At 30.7% G+C, this 22,474-nt stretch overlaps 1 protein-coding gene across 7 annotated transcripts in view; it reads right to left on the reverse strand.

Moving 5' to 3' along the window:
* Positions 1-280: 280 nt before the first annotated feature.
* Oatp74D (Organic anion transporting polypeptide 74D) overlaps positions 281-22,474 on the reverse strand; it is a 130,556-nt gene continuing 108,362 nt past the window's right edge. For all 7 annotated transcript variants that reach the window (XM_076404854.1, XM_076404849.1, XM_076404853.1 and 4 more), the window contains 5 exons: positions 8,302-8,583; positions 8,070-8,234; positions 7,353-7,545; positions 6,765-7,297; positions 281-1,857 (listed from right to left, as the gene is read on the reverse strand). In XM_076404854.1, coding sequence (XP_076260969.1) covers positions 1,709-1,857; positions 6,765-7,297; positions 7,353-7,545; positions 8,070-8,234; positions 8,302-8,583 — 1,322 coding nt within the window. In that variant the 3' untranslated portion in view covers positions 281-1,708. The remainder of the gene's footprint in view (positions 1,858-6,764; positions 7,298-7,352; positions 7,546-8,069; positions 8,235-8,301; positions 8,584-22,474) is intronic.

Below are 22,474 nucleotides of genomic sequence, written 5' to 3' on the forward strand. Positions count from 1 at the left end.
GACCGTGGTTCGAGGCCCACGTTAAACAGTAGGTCCAATCCAGATAAACCCTCGTTGGTAAAAAGGAGATTTTAAAATACTTAAAAAGATATACTTCTTTTTACTGTAAAGGTATAGCTTACAGCACTTGCTTACAAATTGTTCTTTAAGCACTATACAGAGTTGTAATTATAACTTCAGTTTTTTTGGTAGTCTTGGCAATATGATTAGCAAATGTTTTTTAATCACTGTTATTATGAAGGAAAAAACGAATATAAATGTAAGATGGAAATATTCAAACTAAGTTATAATACATTAAATTTTTATTGGTCTATGCTTTTAAACTAATACAAAGAATATAGAAAGAACAAAAATAGTTCTAGAAAGTCAAATATAAAAGTATAAACTGTTGAGCACCATATTAAAATAGGAGTGAGGTATTTTTCCATAAAACTATAAAATGTATCGATACAGTACATGGCACGTTAAATATTCTGCAAAAAAGGGGGGGAGTTTATAATATAAATTGAATGGTAACTAAAAGTTAAAGGACATTAAATAACACAAATAGAGTACCTATGTGAATTTTTAGGATTATACAGATGATATAGTAGAACTTTTCATTAGATCAAAGTAGTTTAATTCATATACAAATATAAATTTGCTTTTGAATCTACAGAGGTGAGTAATAACAAATACAAATATTTATACATATATGTATCAGCATTTTCTAAACAATTTTTTAAACAGAAAATTTACCTTGCTTTTGTTATTTTTGAATAATTTTATTTAATTTTCTGATTTATAAAAGTTAATATAAAAAATTATAGTAAAATAGTCTCTCATTTTTTTCCAGCTATTGACAAATTCAATAGTGATTTATTATTATTTTTTATACACATATTTTTACATCAACATTAATATATAAAAATCCACTTACATCTGAATATAATAGCTGTATAAAAATGCTGGACATAGCAAACATATTTAAATATCACAGTTTGTATATTGGATGCAATAGTTATCTTTAAAAAATAGATTTAAAGTTCACTTTCATCTTGATCAAAAATTGCATTACTACAAAAACGATTTGCTCTAAAATATAACATTTATAATAGCTAAAACAAAAGTTAGGCCTTACATTATGATTTTCTTTTTCCAACAACTTAATTCTATAGGTATATTAAAAACCTTGACTTCTGTTTTTATATATACTGCATAACCATAAAACAGAGGTCTATTTAGTGATCAAGCCTCGTATATTGAATATTGGATTTTCATTTCATTGTTGTAAAATATTAATAACTTAATAAAATAATATAAACACTATATATATAAAACATTGAAACAGCCATACAAATGTGATGTATGTAGGAGGATTAGATCACTAGTTTTAAAATTAAGTCAACAAAATTTACTAAAATTATGCTATGTCCAATAATATTAACATCTCAACTAAAATTGCAAATGCATTTTTGCTATAAAATCCTTAATAAAAATGCAACAGTCCAATTCGACTAGGAATACCTACACAAAGATTAAATATTACATATAGTTAATAGATTTCTTAGCTACCATATGTCTAAAAATCATTCTTTGCACAAAAGGCTCTAATATCTTCTTATCTAGACATGTCTTTATAAAAGTAATAAAATAAAACAGAATTCTCGATGTCAATAAGTTGTAAAACTTAATATTTTGGTGGATTATCTCCCACCATTTCCATTTGCTAGTCTGTATCTCCTTTTATTTTAATGGCAATTGTAGCTAGCTCCTCTTCATATTCCTCTTCATCTTCAACGATGTGGAACTTTCCAACTTTATACCATACTATTAAGTCAACGAAGAAAGCACAAAGCAGTAATGCACCAGTTATTCCTAAAGACAAAATACACATTATTAAATTAAATATAGAAATAAATGTATAAAATTTATATGTCTAGTTATTGTTGAAGTTATCAATTATATATTAGGTGCATATATTTTGATTATTGGTGAAAAGGCAAAGTTTCAATGTAAATAATTTTGTTATCAATGACGAAGAAAGGCGTAGAGAACCAAACAAGATAGCAATACTTTAGATCGGTGATGTATATATTGGCTGATTGAATTGCTGCCAAATCAACAGAAAATGAACAGAGTATGTGCAACCATGAAATCATTAGTGAAAGGATGTGCGCAATGATATATCTAGATCTGGCCGCGTGACTCAAGCATTTGATGTATTTTAAGAGCGACGCCAAAGCATATATTACTGAAGATAATTTATTGCTTTTTACGTGTAGTCATAGACATATTTGCAGATAATATTGCTACTAATCGATATATCTTGAAAATAAAAAAAAAACTGTTGTATTGTGTGTTGTAGAAAATAACTGTTGTGTTATGAAACTGAGTATTGTCACAGCTATACTATATCCAAAATGAGAACATTAAGCGAGACCTGAAGGTGTATGTTTAAAAATATGAAGATGAAATTTACTACTTTTGAGGTATATGCTATGAACATATGTAATACAAAAGGTTTAGTAATATTGTGAGTGACAACAGTTGAATCGCTTAATTACTAAAAATATTAAAGTCATTCTAAAAATCACGTAAACAGTGGTTATAACTACACTACTTTTTGCAAAGTATTAGCTATTTCAGTTTTGAGAATATTATAGTTTTAGAGTTTACAATGGCAACTCGTTAATATTGCATTCTATATCAATTCTAACAAGGAAAAAATGTATCTACTAATAATAATAATGCCTGGGTATTAATTTAAAATATTCTTGGTGCTGATTTTGTATTTTATGAAACGTCTAAACTTAGTATAAACACTTTTAGCGCCACTAAAAGCCTTGATTGTTTGAAACTACAAGATTCCAATTGTAATTCAGCTAGAAACAGGAAAAGTTCGATAATAAAAAAAGTGCTTTCTCTAGAAAATTATAACAGATGAGGAAAATAAAGTCGTGGGTATCTCACACAACCTAATACACTGACATCAAAATAGGATTCCACTATTTTGAACCACCATCCACTTAAAAAGTTTTTTCTGTATATCTGATGGAGATGAAGTTCTTTTAGCTTTTATCTGAAGTATATTTGCTGAAATGTCGTATGCGATCATTGAAATGTTTGACCTCTTAGACTTCAAAAAGAGGACAAATTGTTGGTGCTCGGTTAGCGGAAGATTCTGTGAGAAACAGTTGAATGACGGCAGTAACAGCATACACAAAATAAGGGAAAACATTATCGGCGAAGAGGAATAATGGGCTAAACCCAAAGTTAACTCACAGAGATCGACTAACATTAAAAAGGATTGTAGCCAGACAACATAAAATTGTCGCGGCAAAAGTCACAGTAAACTCAACACCCACTTCGATAAAAAAGTACAACGGGAGCTTCACAAAGCTAACATTCATGGAAGGGTTGCTCTTGTGAAACCCTTTATAACGCAAGCCTATGTTAAATATATGATTTATATCGATGCAAGAGTCAATGTAGAAAAGAAGAAGAACAACTAGTAGAGGGAGCTGGAATTTGTATCGGGGTTATTCAAAAATGTATAAAAGACCAGCGATGTAAATAAAGTTTCTCTTTTGTTCCAAAACCATAAATGGTGTTAATAATTCCGTTTAGTCCCGAATCAAAAGTGATTAGTAACAGCTATCGCTAAGCTCGAAAGAACTGGTGAAACGATCATAAAACCTCCACACTTGATGATTTGGAGGAATGTGATATGGTCCGTGTCATCGTTTACATTGTTTTCTACAAATGGTCGGGTTTTTGCATGGAGAACCCCATAAGAAGTTTACAAATAAAGGTTCCATTATGATTTGGGATGCAATATCATGGCAGTCAGCTGTCCTCATTACAGAACCAGTGAAGCACTAGTAAACTAGAAACATGGGGTTAGTCAGAGCTACAGGTAGGATAAAAAGCTATTGAAACCAATGAAGAAGAGTGTAATTACAAAGCATTTTAATTTGGATATCAATATCAATTTAACAGAACTAGAAAATAAAGCAAATTGACGTTCCAACAGTATTTTTAAAAGGTACAATTGATAAGGATATCTACATTAAAAAGCCAGAGGGTTTAGACACTAAATCAAAATATTTTAAATTAAATCGTACATTGTATGGATAGAGAAATGCACTTAAATGTTGGAACACGACATTTAACGAGGTAATGAACAAGCTGAATTTTAAAAGATCTGAGTATGACTATTGCCTGTACTCGAAAGATAATGTTCATCTTGTTATATTGTTGATTGATGCTATATTATATTGTTGATTGATGACTCATTAATAACAGTACCTGAAGAGCAGACAGACTAATATGTTGTAACATTTGTAGGAAGATCACTGAAGTTAAACGATTTCTTGGAATGAAAATAGAGGAGATAAAAGAGAGATTAAATATTTATGAAAAACATATAATTTAACTACTGCTCGACGAATTCAATATGGAAGATTGTAACACCGATCGAAATTAACATTAACAACAGCAAAAGTGGAGAAATAATTTAAAAGTGTACTATATGGAAGATTAACATGCAGTCTTATATAATATTTCTTTATATATATTATTTCTTTAGTTACGAGATCATATCTTTACAGACCAATCTGGTACACCAATGGAAGTCAACTTTAATACAGGTGACAGTAAAAAAATAATTAAAGACGTACCGTTTAGAAGATATTTAGGTAGATCAACAAAAGGCGCATGGAAAGTTGCAAAAAGAATACTACGATACCTCAGCGGTAGGAAGAACCATGGATTGATATATAATGTAAGGCTATAGTAGACTTGAATCAGCAAGTTATAAAGACTGGGGTGGAAACCAACTAGAAAAAGTTTTAATGGATTCATACCATTTTATAAAGGCAACCCAGTGGCACGGAGTAAATCAATTCGAAGGCAAATACATATGTAGATTTGACAGCCCAAGAACAAACTAAACTAATTAGTATTAAAAGTGGAAAAGCGTGTGAGTGCGAAAGTCTTTAAGAATGTTCAAAGAGAGAATTAGGACTAAAGAAAAAAAAATGTTACGTTTGTTTATCACATAATTGTGCAGACTTATTTAATTAAATCATTAAGTAAAATTAAATTCTCACCATGTAGAAATAAAATAGTTTTATGTTCAAATAAATTTGAATGTAGGATGTAATAGATTTTTTCTGGCAATTTAAATGTATTTTTGTAATATTTATGTATAATGTTAATTAGGTTAGTTGTTAGATACATTTAAATTGAGATGGGGTGTTAAATATATGATTTATGTCGATACAAAAGCCAATGTAGAAAAGAAGAACAACTAGTAGAGGGTGCTGTAATTTGTATCAAGGCTGTTCAAAAATGTATAAAAGACCAGCGATGTAAATAAAGTTTCTCATTTATTCCAAAGCCATTGGTATTACTAATTCCCATCCCGAATCATAAGTGATTAGTAACAGCCAACGCTAAGCTCGAAAGAAGTGATGCAACGATTATAAAGCCTGGAGATTTGATAATTGGATGAATGTGGTATGATCCGATGTATCACCGTTTATATTGTTTCCTACAAATTGCCGGGTTTGTGCATGGAGAACCCCAAAAGAAGCCTACGAAGCAAGGTTTCGTTATGATTTGGGCTGCAATAGGTAGGGTAGGGAGTGAATATATCGACATACTCTTACAAGTTCATACTATGATTAGTATATGGCTACCATACAGCACCATATGCCAAAATGATAATGTGCCATACACACATCCAAAAAAGCGTAAGTTTGGTTTGAGAAGCATCGGAATATCATCAAACATTTTTCCTAGTTAGTACATTCGCCAGACCTTAACATAATTGAACCGTTATGGGGCGTTTTAAAGGGGATATCGAGAAGTAGATTTCCCTCTCCAACATTAGTGAAGTAACTGGCGGATATTTTGGTAAAACAATGGGACAACATTCTGTAGGAAACTATTCATATATTAAGATTTTATTTCGAGAATTGTAACTATTTAAAAGCAAATGGTGATTCAACATCATATTATGGTATTTTGTCCATCCTCTGTATCTAATATAATCAAAGTTTCAATAAGGATCAGTAACAGAAAGATGTAAAAAACAATAAAAATATGTTAAAAATTATTGTTACATATCAATCAGACTTAACTCCATAATATAGCTCATTAATAAATCATAAAAATAAGTATGGAATCTAAACAAATATAAAATATTCACAACCAATATACTAAGCGAGACTTTACAAAAATAATTTTACAGTAGGAGTTAACAGGTGTCTATTTATCTTCCTACATTTAAAAGCCCGCAAGTGTTGAAACCTAGTCTGGGCGTTTATGCACTAAAATTGTTAATAAATAACCGGCACCAGAAGTAGAATTTGTCAATTGTATAATGAGATATTATTAAAGTGTAGTGGTTACATCGTGATATTAAAAGTTGCGTGAAATTCCATCCGAGTTAAGTTTAATTCTAGTTAACGTAGGGTCCGTTTTGAAATAGACGCAACAGAAAAATCTTGACTAGACTGTTATATAACGGCAAAAATTGCCAAATCATTCTTCCTCGAATGAAATTTCGCTCATTAAGGAGATGTCGCAATCGAATGTTATTTATACGTTAACAATGTCGAACAGTTTTGTTTGTTTATTTATTACGCATTGCTACATTATAAATGTACATGAGCATAAGAATTTAAGAGTGAGCGTACCATCGGTTGGTATTAATAATATTCCGATGAAAACATCACACTTAAATAAATAAATAAAAATAATTTTGATATACGTACCATGATAAAACATCCTGAACGTATCTGAATCATACAGACCACACGCTCCTTTTTCTCCACAAGCCATTTCCCATATAAGACAGGCCGAATCCACTACAGTTCCATAAATAATCGGACATGGCACGTTTCCAAATAATCCTATAGCAAATTGTATCACTCCCATCGCCATAGCTTTGTCTCTAGGATCGACGCATCTCAAGATCAACAGCATAGAGCCCACTTCAGATGTGGAGTGAATAAAAACGAAAATAGAAAACAGGACAATGTACGAGATAAAGTTATCACATTCGTTTTCACAATAACCGATCGTAGCATTTCCATAAAACGTCTGATTGTTCATGTCTTTGTCGTTAGATCCAAGACAAAGGCAATTCGAGTATTCCACTATTTTCCCGCCTTTTTTCGTGTAGCTTTGACATCCAGCGTGACAAGGAGATAGGTAGGTCTTACCATCTTGTCCGCAAATCGGTTGAAATTTATCTTCGTTACAATGACAACTATCGTAACAAGTGTTGATGTTATTTAACTCTAATCTGAAATAGAACTCGGTGTTATTATAGAATCATTTAGGTATTATCAAAGAAATACCCTTGTTCTGGCTTAACAATAGCGAGATCGTTCATTGGACAACCAATAAACATGAGAATTCCCATTCCAATCGCATATACTATCGAAGTAAACGCTATCCAACCAGCTGCTTGTCTGGCATTTAATTGCACTTTGCCAATAATTAATCCACTTATTACAATACCAACACCCATCACTAGAATTCCTCCAACACCTAATAAAAATTAAATTATTATTAATATAGGCTTTTTGTTTTTTTTAGAGGATATAAGAAAAACATTGCAATTTTTCATCTATGAAAAGAAAATATTATGAATTAAAATTCTGCTGTTATTATTAATAAATTATTCATATTTGGCATTTTCCTGCAAACCAACCAAGCAGAAGCATCACCGAAGATTGCGGGGTATGGATATTTCTTAATTTCATACATATATTGAAATAATTTCAATCAACACCTGCGCATTTTAATTAAATATTGGTTAATGTACCTGGGTTGAACTTATTTCATTTCAAAGATAGTCTGGATAGATATGTAATAACATTGATTTAGTCTTTTCTGGGGATCTAAATCCGTGAATTGATTGAGTAACATTAATTAATACATCTTAAATTCTTATAAGATTTATCACCTTGGACCTTGAATTGGCAGTCGTCAAACCCGAGATAAAACTGATATTTAACTTTATCTAGAGATAAAAAATTGCAAGTTTTTCCTAAGATATCATTGACCAATACCTGAAATCATATTTGCTGTTGGAGTAGGCAATCTAAATTGAGATTCTAAATATTTCGGTAAAAATGTATACAATCCCGCTATCGGTAATATGTGCAGTACTGTGCTGGCAGTTCTAAACATAAGTATATCATTTTTCAGTAGCCGTTTTACAGTCTTTGGGAAATCTAAATCATATTACAAAAAATAATGAGTAAAATAATCAAAAAATATAAATAAACCAAATAATCATACCTCTTATACTAGGATTTTGCTTCTTATCATTAAGCATGTTTTTACTAGGCCTTCTTAAAGGCTTTGTGTGAGGTAGTCGTTTTGGAAAGGCATACATTCCTATTGCGCCTAAAACTAAAAGTCCTGAGATTATGAGCAAGCCCAACCACCAAGCTCCAATCCATCTAGGGTCTGACGAATCTCTTTCTGGATCGACTGATAAGTCTGCATATACACTAGTGCAAAGCGATCCTAATATGAATCCAAAAGCTGGGCCACAAATTCGAACTGCAGCTGTTACAGCTAGAACAAAAAAGGCATCATAAATATCACATATATTTTACAAAAACAAGTTGCATTTTCAAGAAATAATAGAATATAACAAAAACAAAAATACTGATTATAGTTATTTTTTAAATTGATTTATATGAAACGTGAAAAATAAAACAAATTTCAGTGCTTGATTAATTAAAAAGAATAATAGATATAATTAATTCTAATATTTCTAATTTTATTCAGGGAAAAAATTAATTTTCAGGGTACAAACTTTCTAATACTGGGGTTTATTAATATATCATTTAACAATATGTCGTAAGTGCTCTCAACTGTTGTTATAAATAAGTGTGTTTCTTTGGTAAGAACGAATGCTCGATATTGTAAAAAAATCCCTAAAGTCATATTGACTAGCGACTACTTTTTTCTAACTTTCTAGTAATATTTAAATACCACAACTATTAATCTCATCAAGTTCAAAGTAGATGCTTCAAATACAAACTATTCTGCTGCTTGATATTGATTTGCTTGGTTTTGCTAGTTTGATTTGTTGGCAGTGTCCATAGTTGCTTAGATTTACCACACAATTCAATGTCTCATTACATAACTTGCAAGACAAGGAACTATCCAAATAGCCAATCAAATGTTTGATGAAGACGTTTCAAGAACTGTAATTTATGAAATAGAACCCAGAACGACATATTGTTTAATTCTGAAGGGATTACTAACGAATTAATTTTTCGGAACAATTTTAATCCAATTAATAGGTCTAAGTGTAATAATTAGTAATAAAATGATGGCAAGGGTGCTCAAAATATATTTTAGAGCCTTTCATCATAAATGACCAAGAAGTTTTAAAAAAACTGCATACCAACGGTTCATGGTTGAAGCTAGTAAAGCAGGTTGTTGCAATCATATATCAACCGTTAAGTTCTTTTTTTTAGTAGGAAGTAATTTCTAGAATATTTTCTCCTAAATAAGTTACAAACGCTTCTAATGAAGTGATACAACGTAATATCCTTCTAGAACCTATAACGCGTATAATTCAAAGTGAGTAAGTTAGTGCAAAAGTGTAAATACTTTGAAAAAATGTTAATGCACCCCAATAAACTTATCAATTAGCCAAATATGAGTAGTAGCACTAAAATTTTTACTACCATTCGATATGATTAATTGACTTTAGAGAAAAATACTTTAGACGTATAGAATTTAGAGAAATATTAGGATAAGGTATTTTAGACAGGGGATCACTTAAGGATGTGATCTTCACCAGTGATATATGTTATGTATATAACAATTATTATAAGAAATACCTTTTAGGCTTATTGTTGAAACACTAAGGTTTTTTTTATTACCCTTATTAAAAATATTTTCCAAATTAAAAATGAGTATTGAATAAACTACAAAGTAAACATAACATCAAATAATATTACAGCTACATTACTAGATTATAAACTCATTACTGAATTCCATTTTCCATCATAATGACCTATAGGCGATTAATTTCCACTGTAAGATTCCAATTGTTGAGATCGACATCTCAGCACTCATTTAAATTTATAACTCAAATAAAATCTGGCATTGAAGGAAAAACAACCAGAATACTCCAAAAGACACAACAACATTATATTTCAGAACGACATTGGTCGACTATAAGACCCTCAAAAATCTTTGGAAACACTCAAATCGGAATTCTAACCCCACGCCCCGTTCCTTCAGATGTTACTCCGTCCAACCAAAGACAGAATTATTTCGCCTCTTGACATATTTTTTACAGCAGAAGTTCATTAATGTGAGATAAATCAAACCAAGTGTAATTCAAAATATCGAAATGGTCACGAATGTGAGTTAAGTGATTTAAAAACATATTAAACGTTTTATTAAAAGAAAGAACAAACGTTTATAACAAACTAAACAAATATTTCAATAGCGATAAGTATTTTTTAGTTAAAAGAAAAATAAGTCGTAATTTCGGTGTCCCGTAATTGGCATTTAACATTGTCTTCCAATGATTAAACCCGTAATTTAAGGAGAACTAAAGTATCTGTGTATAATAGTTTTTGTCAGCCCAATCTAAAGCTTCAGTCACTACATTTTTAACATCAATGGGAAAGTCCTCATAGTCCTTATTGCCCATATCCTCGTCTGCTTATCTTCATTCCATAAATTAATACCAGCTGGAGTAAAAACAATGTTAAGTGTATTCATCTGTTCTTCTTTCAAAGGGCTCAGCAAGATAAAACTAAGCTGAATAATCTTACATCCCAACTGAGACATGACATAAAATAAGTAAAAAATGACACCATCCACTACCAAAGTGATAAAAATGACAGTGAATATCTGCGTGGACGTGCTAATAGCGCTAGTGCTGAGTATTAGCTGTGGAGGTCTACCAGAAACTGAAGAGGATCTATCATTTAAACTCAACCGATAAAAAATGAGATCGGGAGCTAAGCCAGAGATAACCAGTAGAAGGCTATAAGAATCACAGACCAACTCGAGAGGATATTTCAACCCCATACAGTGGACGAAGTTAACTTAATTACCCTGCAACATTGAACAGGAAAGGATGAAAATTCAATTTGTCACTTTGATCGATGTTTTCCTCCAGGTGTTCACTTTATTAACAGGGAAATATTAAGGAAACTTCTAAGAAAATCACTAATTAAGATGATCAATATAATAAATGCTTCATTCACACTACAATATGTACCGCAACTGTGGAAAATAGATATCACTATTGTCGACAATGTCCATATTATTTGAAGAACTATTATTGAAAAGGATTAAACTAATAATTGAGGAAAATCATCTTATTTCGGATGATCAATTTAGTTTCAGGAAACAACATTCCACAATTAATCAGGTTCACAGAATCACCAATGTCAGAAATATCACTAGCTGCTGTACACTCGGGACTTGCCTACATTCAATTAAAATGTTGTTAAAATGTCTACATTTGCAGATAAGATCAAAATGCATAAAAATAAATCAGTGCATATTGATTTCACCAACAAAATAATCAAGTACAAGCTAGTATATATAAATCACCAAGTAGTCTCATATGGAAATACAGCCAAATATCTTGGAATGACCCTTGATGTTAAACTCAGGTGTCATATGTTAAAAAAAAAACGAAAAACTGATGTTGAAGAACAAAAAAATGTACTGGTTATTGGGTAGATATGTCCCTGTCAGTATATAATAAGCTTTTGCTTTACCAACAGGTCTAGTAACCAGTGTGAAGTTGTGGATAGTGTGCAACTCTGGAGCTATAGCAATAGAAAAGTATAGAAAGATTCTGAAGGTAGAAATTATCAATAACGTTATCAAGGACTATGTCAAAAGACATGAACAGATGCTCCATCAGCACGTCAATGTCCAGATTCTCCAGCTCCTAGATAATGATGGCTTAGTCAAAAGATTAAAGAGAGTGAAATCGTTCGATTTAGTTCAGTAAAATTATAAGTAAAACTCAATGCACATTAAAAACAGTAACTTAGATGTTGAGCCCAAAGTGCCTATCGTAGAATAATTACTTTATAACTTTAAAAACAAATAGCTTTAACATAAAACACTCTCTTTTATAAGATGTGGACGACATAGTCGTAAAAATCCTGAATGTAAATACAATGTAAAATTTAAAATCTTCTCAAAAGAACTTAAAGCCTTACAAAATTGATTTAGTGTACCCTTCAAACACACTTTATCGCAGTTTGCAACATTCATAAAATAGGTTGAGAGATAGTATGGTACAAATTTTGTGTTAGTATTAATACAATGGTTTCGTTAGAATGAATATGAGAATAATGAGAATTTACGTTATAGAATGTTTGTTGTAATTTTTTCAATTTCTTTTCATAAATCTCATTATTTTTTATAAAAAAAAAACTATAGATTAGAATATATAGGATATATTCCATCAACTAATGTTGAGCTAAAATTGCTTATATCAATAATTAGTTATTTAACAAATATACGTGAGGTTACATATTTTTTAATATTCAACACATCAATATTTAACAAATCATTTAAATGCAGAAAAGATTTGTGTAAAAATGGAATGCTCTTTATGTGCATCTATTCTTTTTTTTCTTGGTCATGCACACCTCCATCGTGCTTCTAAAACTTAATAATTACATGTTTAGTTGAATTTGGTTACACTTTCATTATTTTAGAAAGCTTAAGAAATATTTAAATACATAGTTACATACAAATACATACTTCATATTATGTATATTACTCAATTCCCAGTATTAATTACTTTTTGGTTTAAAATATATAGATAATGTTTCACAGGAAAAAACGAGAATTATAGCATATAACGAATATATTATTACCGATTTGCTCACTTATAATATCTATTTAGTAATTTTTTGTTTGAATTTCAAATCTTGTCGTGATCAATATACAAATTTTTTTTAATGAAACTAATTGATCATGAATTATGTGTTCTCTATTGATATATGGGTTAAATAGGGTCACTATTTTTCATTCATTGTTTAATTGATCATAAAAAAAATTTCCATCTATCAAGATTTAAAATATTGCTGTTGGATAGTGTATCAATTATATATGATTAGCCATATCCAGCTGGTTCCACTAGAATAAACTAATTACTATTAAACTATGACCTATGACATTTACAATAAATAACTTTTAAACATCACGAAATATAATCGTAATGTGTTATCTGATAAAATAAGTTTAGTGCCTTACAAGGTCAACGAATATCAACATTTTAAGGTTACTATTGATACACAAGAAATAATGAGTAGTAATAGTATGTCATTGTTATTGATATGTTTAATTCACATTAATTTATTTTTATGTGACACTATAGACTAAACTTAAAAATACTTTTTTATTTTGTGTTTTAAACTTCTGACTCACGACTCCTTTTTTACGTAGTTTTTCTTATATTTAATTTTTCTCGTCTCTCAACCTTTTAACCTAAAGATCCAAAAAATCAAATTGCATTGTTGATGTTTATATCAAAGTATCTCTTTTCTATTTTCAAAGATCAGCTCAAAAAAGACATGAATTAAGATGATTGAGAATAATCTGATAAATAAAAGGTTAACAATATCCAAGGACAGAACAGCTATGACTGGAGGAAAGACTATAATGACAACGCTCAATAATAAAATGAAAAATCCATGGAAACATTTTTTTCTTATTCCATGATGACCAGCTTGAACCAAATAGTCTTTGGCTGATGTCGCTTCGGGTTCGGAATAGTGAGTGTTTTGCGGGCGACTGAGGTACGACTGGAATTGTCGTAGTTGGTTTACTACAGAGGTTTGTCGATTTAATCAAGGTGTTGTTGTGTTCTAAGGTGTCTATGGACAACCTTACACTGAGCATATTCGTGAAATTCTTCACAAACGGGATGTCTGATTCGAGGTGAGTGTTGGCGTTCCTCGTAAACCATGGGGCATTGAGTAACGCGCGGACTTTTTTGGATTGGAACACTTGGAGTAGTTCAAATTGTCTCTCAGAGACACACCTGTGCTCCGTAGAGGCATTTTGTACATAGTCGCTTTCTGGGGGATTGGAAGTTTACTTTTTCTGGAAACCTGCATGACATTGATTAAATAACAGAAAATTCAAACATACTCACTGTATTCACCAGATATTACCATATAAGTTGATATTTTCCAATGTTGAATTCAAATGGAATGAAACATGGGAAAAATTCAAGTTAAAGTTAAAAATATTTTGAAATTTTTACAGTTTTTATATTGATTTTATTTGCTGTTGCTGATGTTGCTTGATGTGCTGCTACTATAAATTCCAGGTGTCTAATAAAGTAGAGGAGGATAGTAAAATAGAAATAAAGTGTTTAATAATTAATAATAATAACTAATAATTATTTAGTAAGTAAATAGAAAGAGAGTAAACATTTTTTAACGTTAAAAAAGAAAGAAAAAAAGGTGCAAGTAGTCTAAGTAAATACGCTGATATACAAAAACTCGAATTAAATGAATATTTGAATTTGATTCATTTTATTTTGAAATTTTTGATTCAACAGACTTGACTATACACTATCGCTTTTTATTAAGTTAATGTTCTGAGCTATTTAGCAATTGATGCTGTTTGAACTAATTAATTTTAATCATGACCATCAGTACATTTGGCCGTTTGGAACTGATACGTCCAGAACATTTATTTAACATGCAGGAATCTGAAGATAATTTCAATTGGATTTTATTTCAATTATCAACAGTTTTTTGTACATTCAAAATCTAGATCAATAACTTGTTAAGGTACATTAATGATAAAAAATGGTTATTAATCAAGCCAATTGTATTGTAATTTGTTAATACTTTATTGTTAATAGTATCCTATATCAATTTGTATATAACAACAATTATTTATATAGCCGGCTTGGTGGCGCCGTGGTAAAGGCGAAGGGACGGTCCTCCTACTGTTGCGATAGCTGCGGGTTCGAATCCTGCTGGGGCATGGTCGTAAATTTATGTTTGTGACTGTTTAAAATTTGTGAATGTTCTAGGCAAGAGTGTAAAATCCGACAAGGAATATGATCCCAGTCACGCCAGCAACCAGGCTGGGTAAGACCGGATGTCTTCTGGGATGATTTCTAAAGTTGGTCACTCGCCAGTTGGTAGGCTTAATGCTGAGGACCGTGGTTCGGAGCCCACGTTAAACTTTAGGCTCAGTCCAGATAAACCCATAGTTGGTAAAAGGAGACATTAATATATATATATATATATATATATATATATATATATATATATATATATATATACTATATAGTGTTTAAATTGATAACCTGGAGAATACATGTGACCATGTTAATAATATTTTGGTTTTTCAGCGTTTTGAACAATATTTACTTAAAAATATATAATAGTGAATAAAAAAAAACATTGCCAAACGTAATTTATCTTATATATTATTCCACTTTGTGGGACGACTCATAATCATTTTCCTGGCAAGATTATTGTCACGCTCTAAAACATTTAAATTGCAAAAAGTTATCTCATAGTTGAAGACAATTACTGACCTGTTAAATAATCACCAATTTATTTGTAAGTATCTCAAAATATACTAATTGATTTATATGGTATGTGAGATATTTACCCCTACACATTCTCAATAACATCTATAATAATAATTGAGTTTAGTCACGCCAATCTCTAGGATATTTTTGAGTGACTAGACCTGTTGACTTAAAGATATAAATGTAAACACCAAAGTCTAGTTGAGTGAACCTAGCATTATATTCACTGCACTATTGAACTAGTTGTTAAGTTTTTCGCGAAATAAAAGTTCATTTAAAACTTGTTAAAAATATCTTGTTATATAATATAGTACATTTTGTTAACACTGGCTCCGCGCAAATACTGCGACGCGTATGTATTGTTCAGTTTACATGCCAAATATTATATTTCAGTGTATTATACCTTTTATTTTGTTATGATTGAAATTATGAACATTAAAAATAATTGCGGCCGGACAACATAAAACTACCGCGGTAAAAGTGAGAACAGAACTCAACGATCACTTGAGTATTATTGTTTCGACAAAAACAGTATGGCGGGAGCTCGACAAAGCTCATTGAATTCATAGAATAGAGTACGATAGCGAAACCTTTTATGACAGAAGTCAACACTGAGGTGGGAAAGAAGTGGTGCAATGATAATGAAACCTGGACACAACGACTGGAAGAATATGGTAAGGTCCAATGAACCGCCCTAAAAACTGTCGGGTTTATGTATGAAACTGCCTGCTTCTTACTGTCAAGCATGGGGGAGGTTCCGTTATGATATGGGCGAAAATATGGTGGTACTCAGCTGGTCCTTACATTCATATCACTGTCTAGATTACTGCGAATGAATATCTTGACATCCTCTATGATTCCAGTCATATAATCTTCAACTCCCGCAAGCAGAGCATGCTAAATATTTTGGTGTGCACCTACATCGACGCTTAACTTGGAAGAAGCACATACTCGCTAAACGTAAACAACTTTGACTTAAACTCTAACAAATGTATTGGCTTATCGGGCGCAAATCCAAGTTATCATCAAGATATTGTATAAATCTATACGCAAGCCTATTTGGTCATATAAAATCCAATTATGGGGAACTGCTAGCAAGTCTAATATATCCATCATACAACAGTTCCAAAATAAAGTGTTGCGAGCCATTGTCGATGCTCCGTCCTATGTTTCAAATGAAGTGATAATACGCGATATTCCTCTAGAACCACTAACCAGTGTAATTAAAATTTTGTGTCAAGTACTTCGAAAGAGTGTCAGTGCATCTCAATGTACTCGCTAATCAGCTAATTAAACGAAGTGACAGTGAAGTACGTGAAGTGATCATTGGACATACATAGACTTTAAAATAAGCTTTAGAATAAAACTGATTAATTAAAATAGTATTTTATATACGAGATCACTTAATGAAGTGATTTTCTATATGCCATGTATATATAATATAAGCATAACAAATACTTATTGTCCTCCTCTGGATAGATTGTGAAACTACTAAGAGTAATAAAAAAATCATCGATGATGCAGTTCTTACTATGACTAATATATTGCTCCTAAGCACTGCGATATTCCAAGATTATAATATGCTCATACATACAACCAAAAAGATAGTCTTGGTTCAAAGATCATCAAAGATCTTCCTAGGCACAACTGCAGATTTTAGCATAATTGAACCGTTATGAAGGATTTAAGAGCAGAGAGTGAGGAGTAGATTTCTATTTCCAACATCATTGAAGCAATTGGTGGATGTTTTGGTACAAGAATGGGACAATGTTCCATTGGAATCCATCCAGACACTCTACGAATCTATTCTGCGATCTGAATTGCAGATCTTTTAAAAGCAAATGTTGGCTCAACAACTTATTATTGAATACATATTTTGTGTATGTCAGGCGTTCATATTCTTTTGTCTATCCCCTGTTTATTGATACGAACATTGAACTACACCTGTTATTTAATTGTATTGGTCTATTTTGACAGTTTATTTCAAGCGTGCAATCTTTACAATGAACTTGTTTTTTTTTAAATTAGCCTTAATTTTACAATACAAATAGAATTTCGAGTGGTGACTCACTCAACCTGTTGCAGAAGGCTTAGAGTATATCAACACTAACAAAAATACCAGCATATAAGTGGTGCAGGGCATTCAAACGAGATCAAGATGTTGTACTAGGTTTGATCTCGTTCTGGTCGACCTCAAGTTAAAATTGCTGTGAAGTGAAGGAAGTGAGAGATGGAAGGAATGCTCTTACGCGGATTTAATTTTTAAAGAATATATGACCAAAAACCATGGTATTCACCCGATTTAACGATTTAACAGGTTTCTTTCCAAAACTCAAATTGTCACTTTCGATGTACCAATTTTCAGTCGATAGAAGACATTAAAGAGAAATCTTTGCAAGAACCGTACTTATAAGTATTGGGTTGTCGGGATGAAATCGAAGTTATTCCTAAATAACAAGTGCTATACAAATTAATATTTGGGCCAATTTGGTTCTATGAAATCCATGTATGGGGTGCTTCTAGTAATTTTAATATAGCCGTCATTCAACAGATGTGTGCTATAGTCTATGTTCTATGCTACGTCTCTAATGAAGTGATAAAGTGTGATATTCCTCCACTGAACACTAATAATGTGAACTGTACTTCGAAAGAGTGTCAGTGCACTCCAATGTACTTCCCAATCAGCTAAATGTGAGTGTGATAGTTGTGAATTTGTGTTCAATAACCTTTAAGCAATTTTGATTTGTAACGATAATTTTGAATGTGAAACACTACTGAAAATGAAATGAAATGAATGCAAGTTAACTCTCAGCTATATATAATTAACATGATGGACAAAAAGCAGAGCAGATCCGTATCAAAATCAAGCGACTGTATTAGTTAGTCGGAAGATATTCTCAACTTGATCTAAAATCAAAGAGTTTGGTTTGGCAGTCAGTCATAAAGCCAAATAGGACCTATGTAGTGCAGATATAGCCCTGCCCTAAAACATCACAAGAACTAGTCATTCAACGCTGCCAAAACAAAGTTCTACGATTAATATTACCAATTCTTATCGCTACATAACCAACGAAGAGCTGCATGATAACCTCGAAATCAAATGGATTGATGATCCAAGATTTCGCTTTAAAATATGAAATAAGCTTACTAAATCACAGCAAGGTGGAAGCAATACAGCTATTGGACAACATGCGGGAAATCAGAAGATTGCAGCGAACCAAACCACACGAACTTGTGTAGTATATATGTGTTACTCTTAACTTTAGCTTAAGTAGTTTAGTTTTATTTTAATTTGGGAAATACATACTGATGTATTAATCACGTACCTAGCTTGTGTTGAGTAGTGTATTAATGCAAGTACAAGAGAACAGTAGTAATAAATTAATTTGTAAATTAAGATTATACTAAGAATATCTAATGTAAGATGTAATTAATAATAAATGTATAGTTATTATTAAGTCTTCTTAGTACTAAGTATCTTCCTCTTCACTCCTCAGGAAAATTCAGAAATCATAAATTGATTTTAAATATATTCCACTTCTTTATTGGGAAATCTGTATGTTACCAGATACATGAAGGATATAGCCTGTAATAGGGATGCAGAAAAAATATATTTCTTTTCTGAAAAAATATCGATATATTTGGCTGATATTTTTTTTGGATATATATATATATATATATATATATATATATATATATATATATATATATGTATATATATATATAATAAACAACATATATCTTACAATATTTATTTGGTTAATAAATACCTCTCATTTCATATCGATTTTAATCAGATTCACTTTTGTCGAAATATTTTTGTTTACGTTTCTTTGACCAGATCTGAACCTATGCTACTACATTAATTAAAGCGATTTCATTTTAGATATCTGACCCAGAAAAAGAATCTTTCTTGTTTTTTTTTGCCTCTTCTCTTCTCTTTTTCTTTCATACCGAGTGGACATCTAAGATAGAACGACTTTCGGACCCAAGCACGTGAACTAATTTCACTCATTGTCGATATTTTCAGCCAACCGAAAGTTGCGTGACGTTGCAACTGTGACGTCATCGATATTTTTGTGGACCATTTTCGAACGCCACATCTAAAACTGTATATCCGGACGGTGTTTTAGATTTTAATCTATATTGTTTCTAAGATAATGGTTATTTTGCCTGTTAATTAATTTCTGCTTGTTTATTTGTTATATTAGTTTTAATAGTATATCGATAAAGTAGTTAACTATACAAATTTTGAATACATGTTTTACTCACTATTAGTATATTACATCATGCGCCAAATTATATATACATGGGCTGAGTTGAAAAATCTGATTCAAGACATTAATATTATCTCCTAAATATAAACATTGTTAGATTTTATATCTTACCTTGTATTAAAATTATAAATCTACAAACATATTATTACAAATATCATTATTATTTGTTTAATTCTATGATTATTGATGTAATTAATAGGTCTAATCTTCTAACTAAAAACAGATAATATAATACGTAATTTTCATGAATGAAATACAATGATGTTAAAACAAACAATTTTAAAATTGATAAAGAAATGATTTCAGTATATTCAAAGATAAAAATGAAAAGGATCATGTTGAAGAAGATATTGCTGTGTAATTTAGAAGGCATATTAATTAATATACTATGAGAAGGATCACCATGGTATCAGATATCATTTTAAAATTAGTGTTCTGTATAAGTTACGCGGTTTTTATGACGTATAAAATCGAATCAACTGGATAAAATTACACATTGATACGGTGATCTAAAAGCTTAAATATACGTCTTAAAAAGGTACCCAAAAGCTAAAAGTAAACGGTCATAAACAGCATCGAACTTTCGCTGACTGATACAGGCTCTGGAGCAATTGGAAGTGGACCCTGATTTCGGACGGGACATCAAATTGGGGTCATTGAACTGTACTTCTTCCGAAATGAAGCTGGCGTACCTCTCGCCTGGTCGTTGATATTCAATTTTTGTAGTCTATATCTCAAAGACGTGTGCTTTCACAAAGTCAGCGCTACTTGCCACATAGCATCTTTAATGGAAATTAATTTATGTTCAATATCTTTTAAAAAATTACTTTGTATATGTTCAGATTCTACAAAGAAGCACCATTATTACAACACCAGCAAAAATATCTTATACAAACCAAATCTTCGATGAAAATCATAAATTAAATTCAATAAAATATAAGAAGTTAACTTTGATAAAAATCAAAAAATTAATGCAATATATATAATTTAAGTCAAATTATATTTATTTATTTCTTGTAATTACTGTTTCCTATTGAAAAATATAATTTTAAAATGTATCTATTATTTGTTAAATATATATTATTTTTCAGAATCTATGTCAGTATACAGTGAGTAAACGATGTAACTAGATCCGAAATCATTAAAATAATTTGTTTTAGATATTAATTATACATCGTTTATTTATTATCCAGTAGAAATGCACATAAAACGAACAAAAGGTTCGCACTAAAATGACGTTTGTGTCTTGAAAAAATGTTGAAATATCGATAAAAATATATTTTTATTTTTGTCTGAATATAGAAAAGGTATGAAAAACGAAATTTTTTCAGCAAAATCGGAACATTTTTCAGACGAAAGACCTTTTTTTGGTCGATATGGACATATCGATATTTTTTTGCGACATCCATATCAAGTAATTTTTTTTAAAGATTTAATTTATATAAATAATAAGATTTCATTAAATAAATACAATATTTTTGTGATTGTTGATGACAGATATTATTCCAATTATAATATGACTAAAGTGTTGCCTTTGTGTCGTATAACCAACCAAAACTATTGCGTATTGATGTAATAAACATGACATTATAATAAAATGATTTTGTAGTTACAAAAATAATCGCACGAACATAGACTCTAAAACAAAGACACAACGTATGCCTTAAAAAAATATTGATTTTTCTCTGGCCATTAAATGTTTTTTTTGCGAGGTGTAAAAATTGAAACTGTAAAAACTGCCAAAACTAAACAGTTAAAAATGAGGCACCGTTAATTTATTGATTTTTCGTGTTAACAACGTCGGTTTTATGAAAAATGAGGTAACGTATTATGAAGAACATAGTGTTTCTAATAAGTACTAGAAAAAAGTCGATAATGGAGTTTTTATTAAGTGGCGTCATTGTATTGTCGCCATAGAAATATGAAAATTTTGGCCTGGTTTTAGAGAACGCATAACGTGACAAGCTAAAAAAAATTTAGTAGTAAAATTCGAACATATTTTAAGCCAAATATTTTTTTTGATATTTTCAGATCTAGCATTTTTACTTAAATAATTAAAATAAATAAAAAATTCAAGTTATAATAATGATTTTTTTTCCAAAGGTTTCTGCTCTGGCGGAGATATGGGTTTTGAAAGTAAACAATGATAAACTTAAGGGAGGAAGGTTTGTTCTTTACATTTCAGACCAGATTATGAACTTAAATGTGGACGAGCATTGCTTAACCAAAATGCAATGCCTAATAGTAATTTAAATAGTAAGTCTTTCACAAACGCTTACATCGATAAATGGATTGTTCAGCCTACATTAGAATCTCCAATGAGAATCAGAAGTACAATTTTTTTAAAGGAAGTAGATCGAAAACTGAAAATTATAACATGTGTTTCTGCTCAGATCCTTTTGTAACAGACGATTCTCTGCCTTCATCTTCACACAAATAAGAACCAGTACAACACCAAAAAGAGTTAGAACTAAGTGTATATGTGGTAATATTGTAAGTAAGAATTGTTGCCTTTTGATCTTTTCATTATTCTGCCTTGTTATTATGTTATGTTACCTAAATGTTATTTAATGGTGACAGAAATCTATTTGAATTCATTGGTGAATAATGATATTTG

Source organism: Rhynchophorus ferrugineus, unplaced genomic scaffold (assembly GCF_030347505.1).
Source record: "Rhynchophorus ferrugineus isolate W39M unplaced genomic scaffold, kcgeb_rfMv2 rfM5, whole genome shotgun sequence".
Taxonomy (NCBI): domain Eukaryota; kingdom Metazoa; phylum Arthropoda; class Insecta; order Coleoptera; family Curculionidae; genus Rhynchophorus; species Rhynchophorus ferrugineus.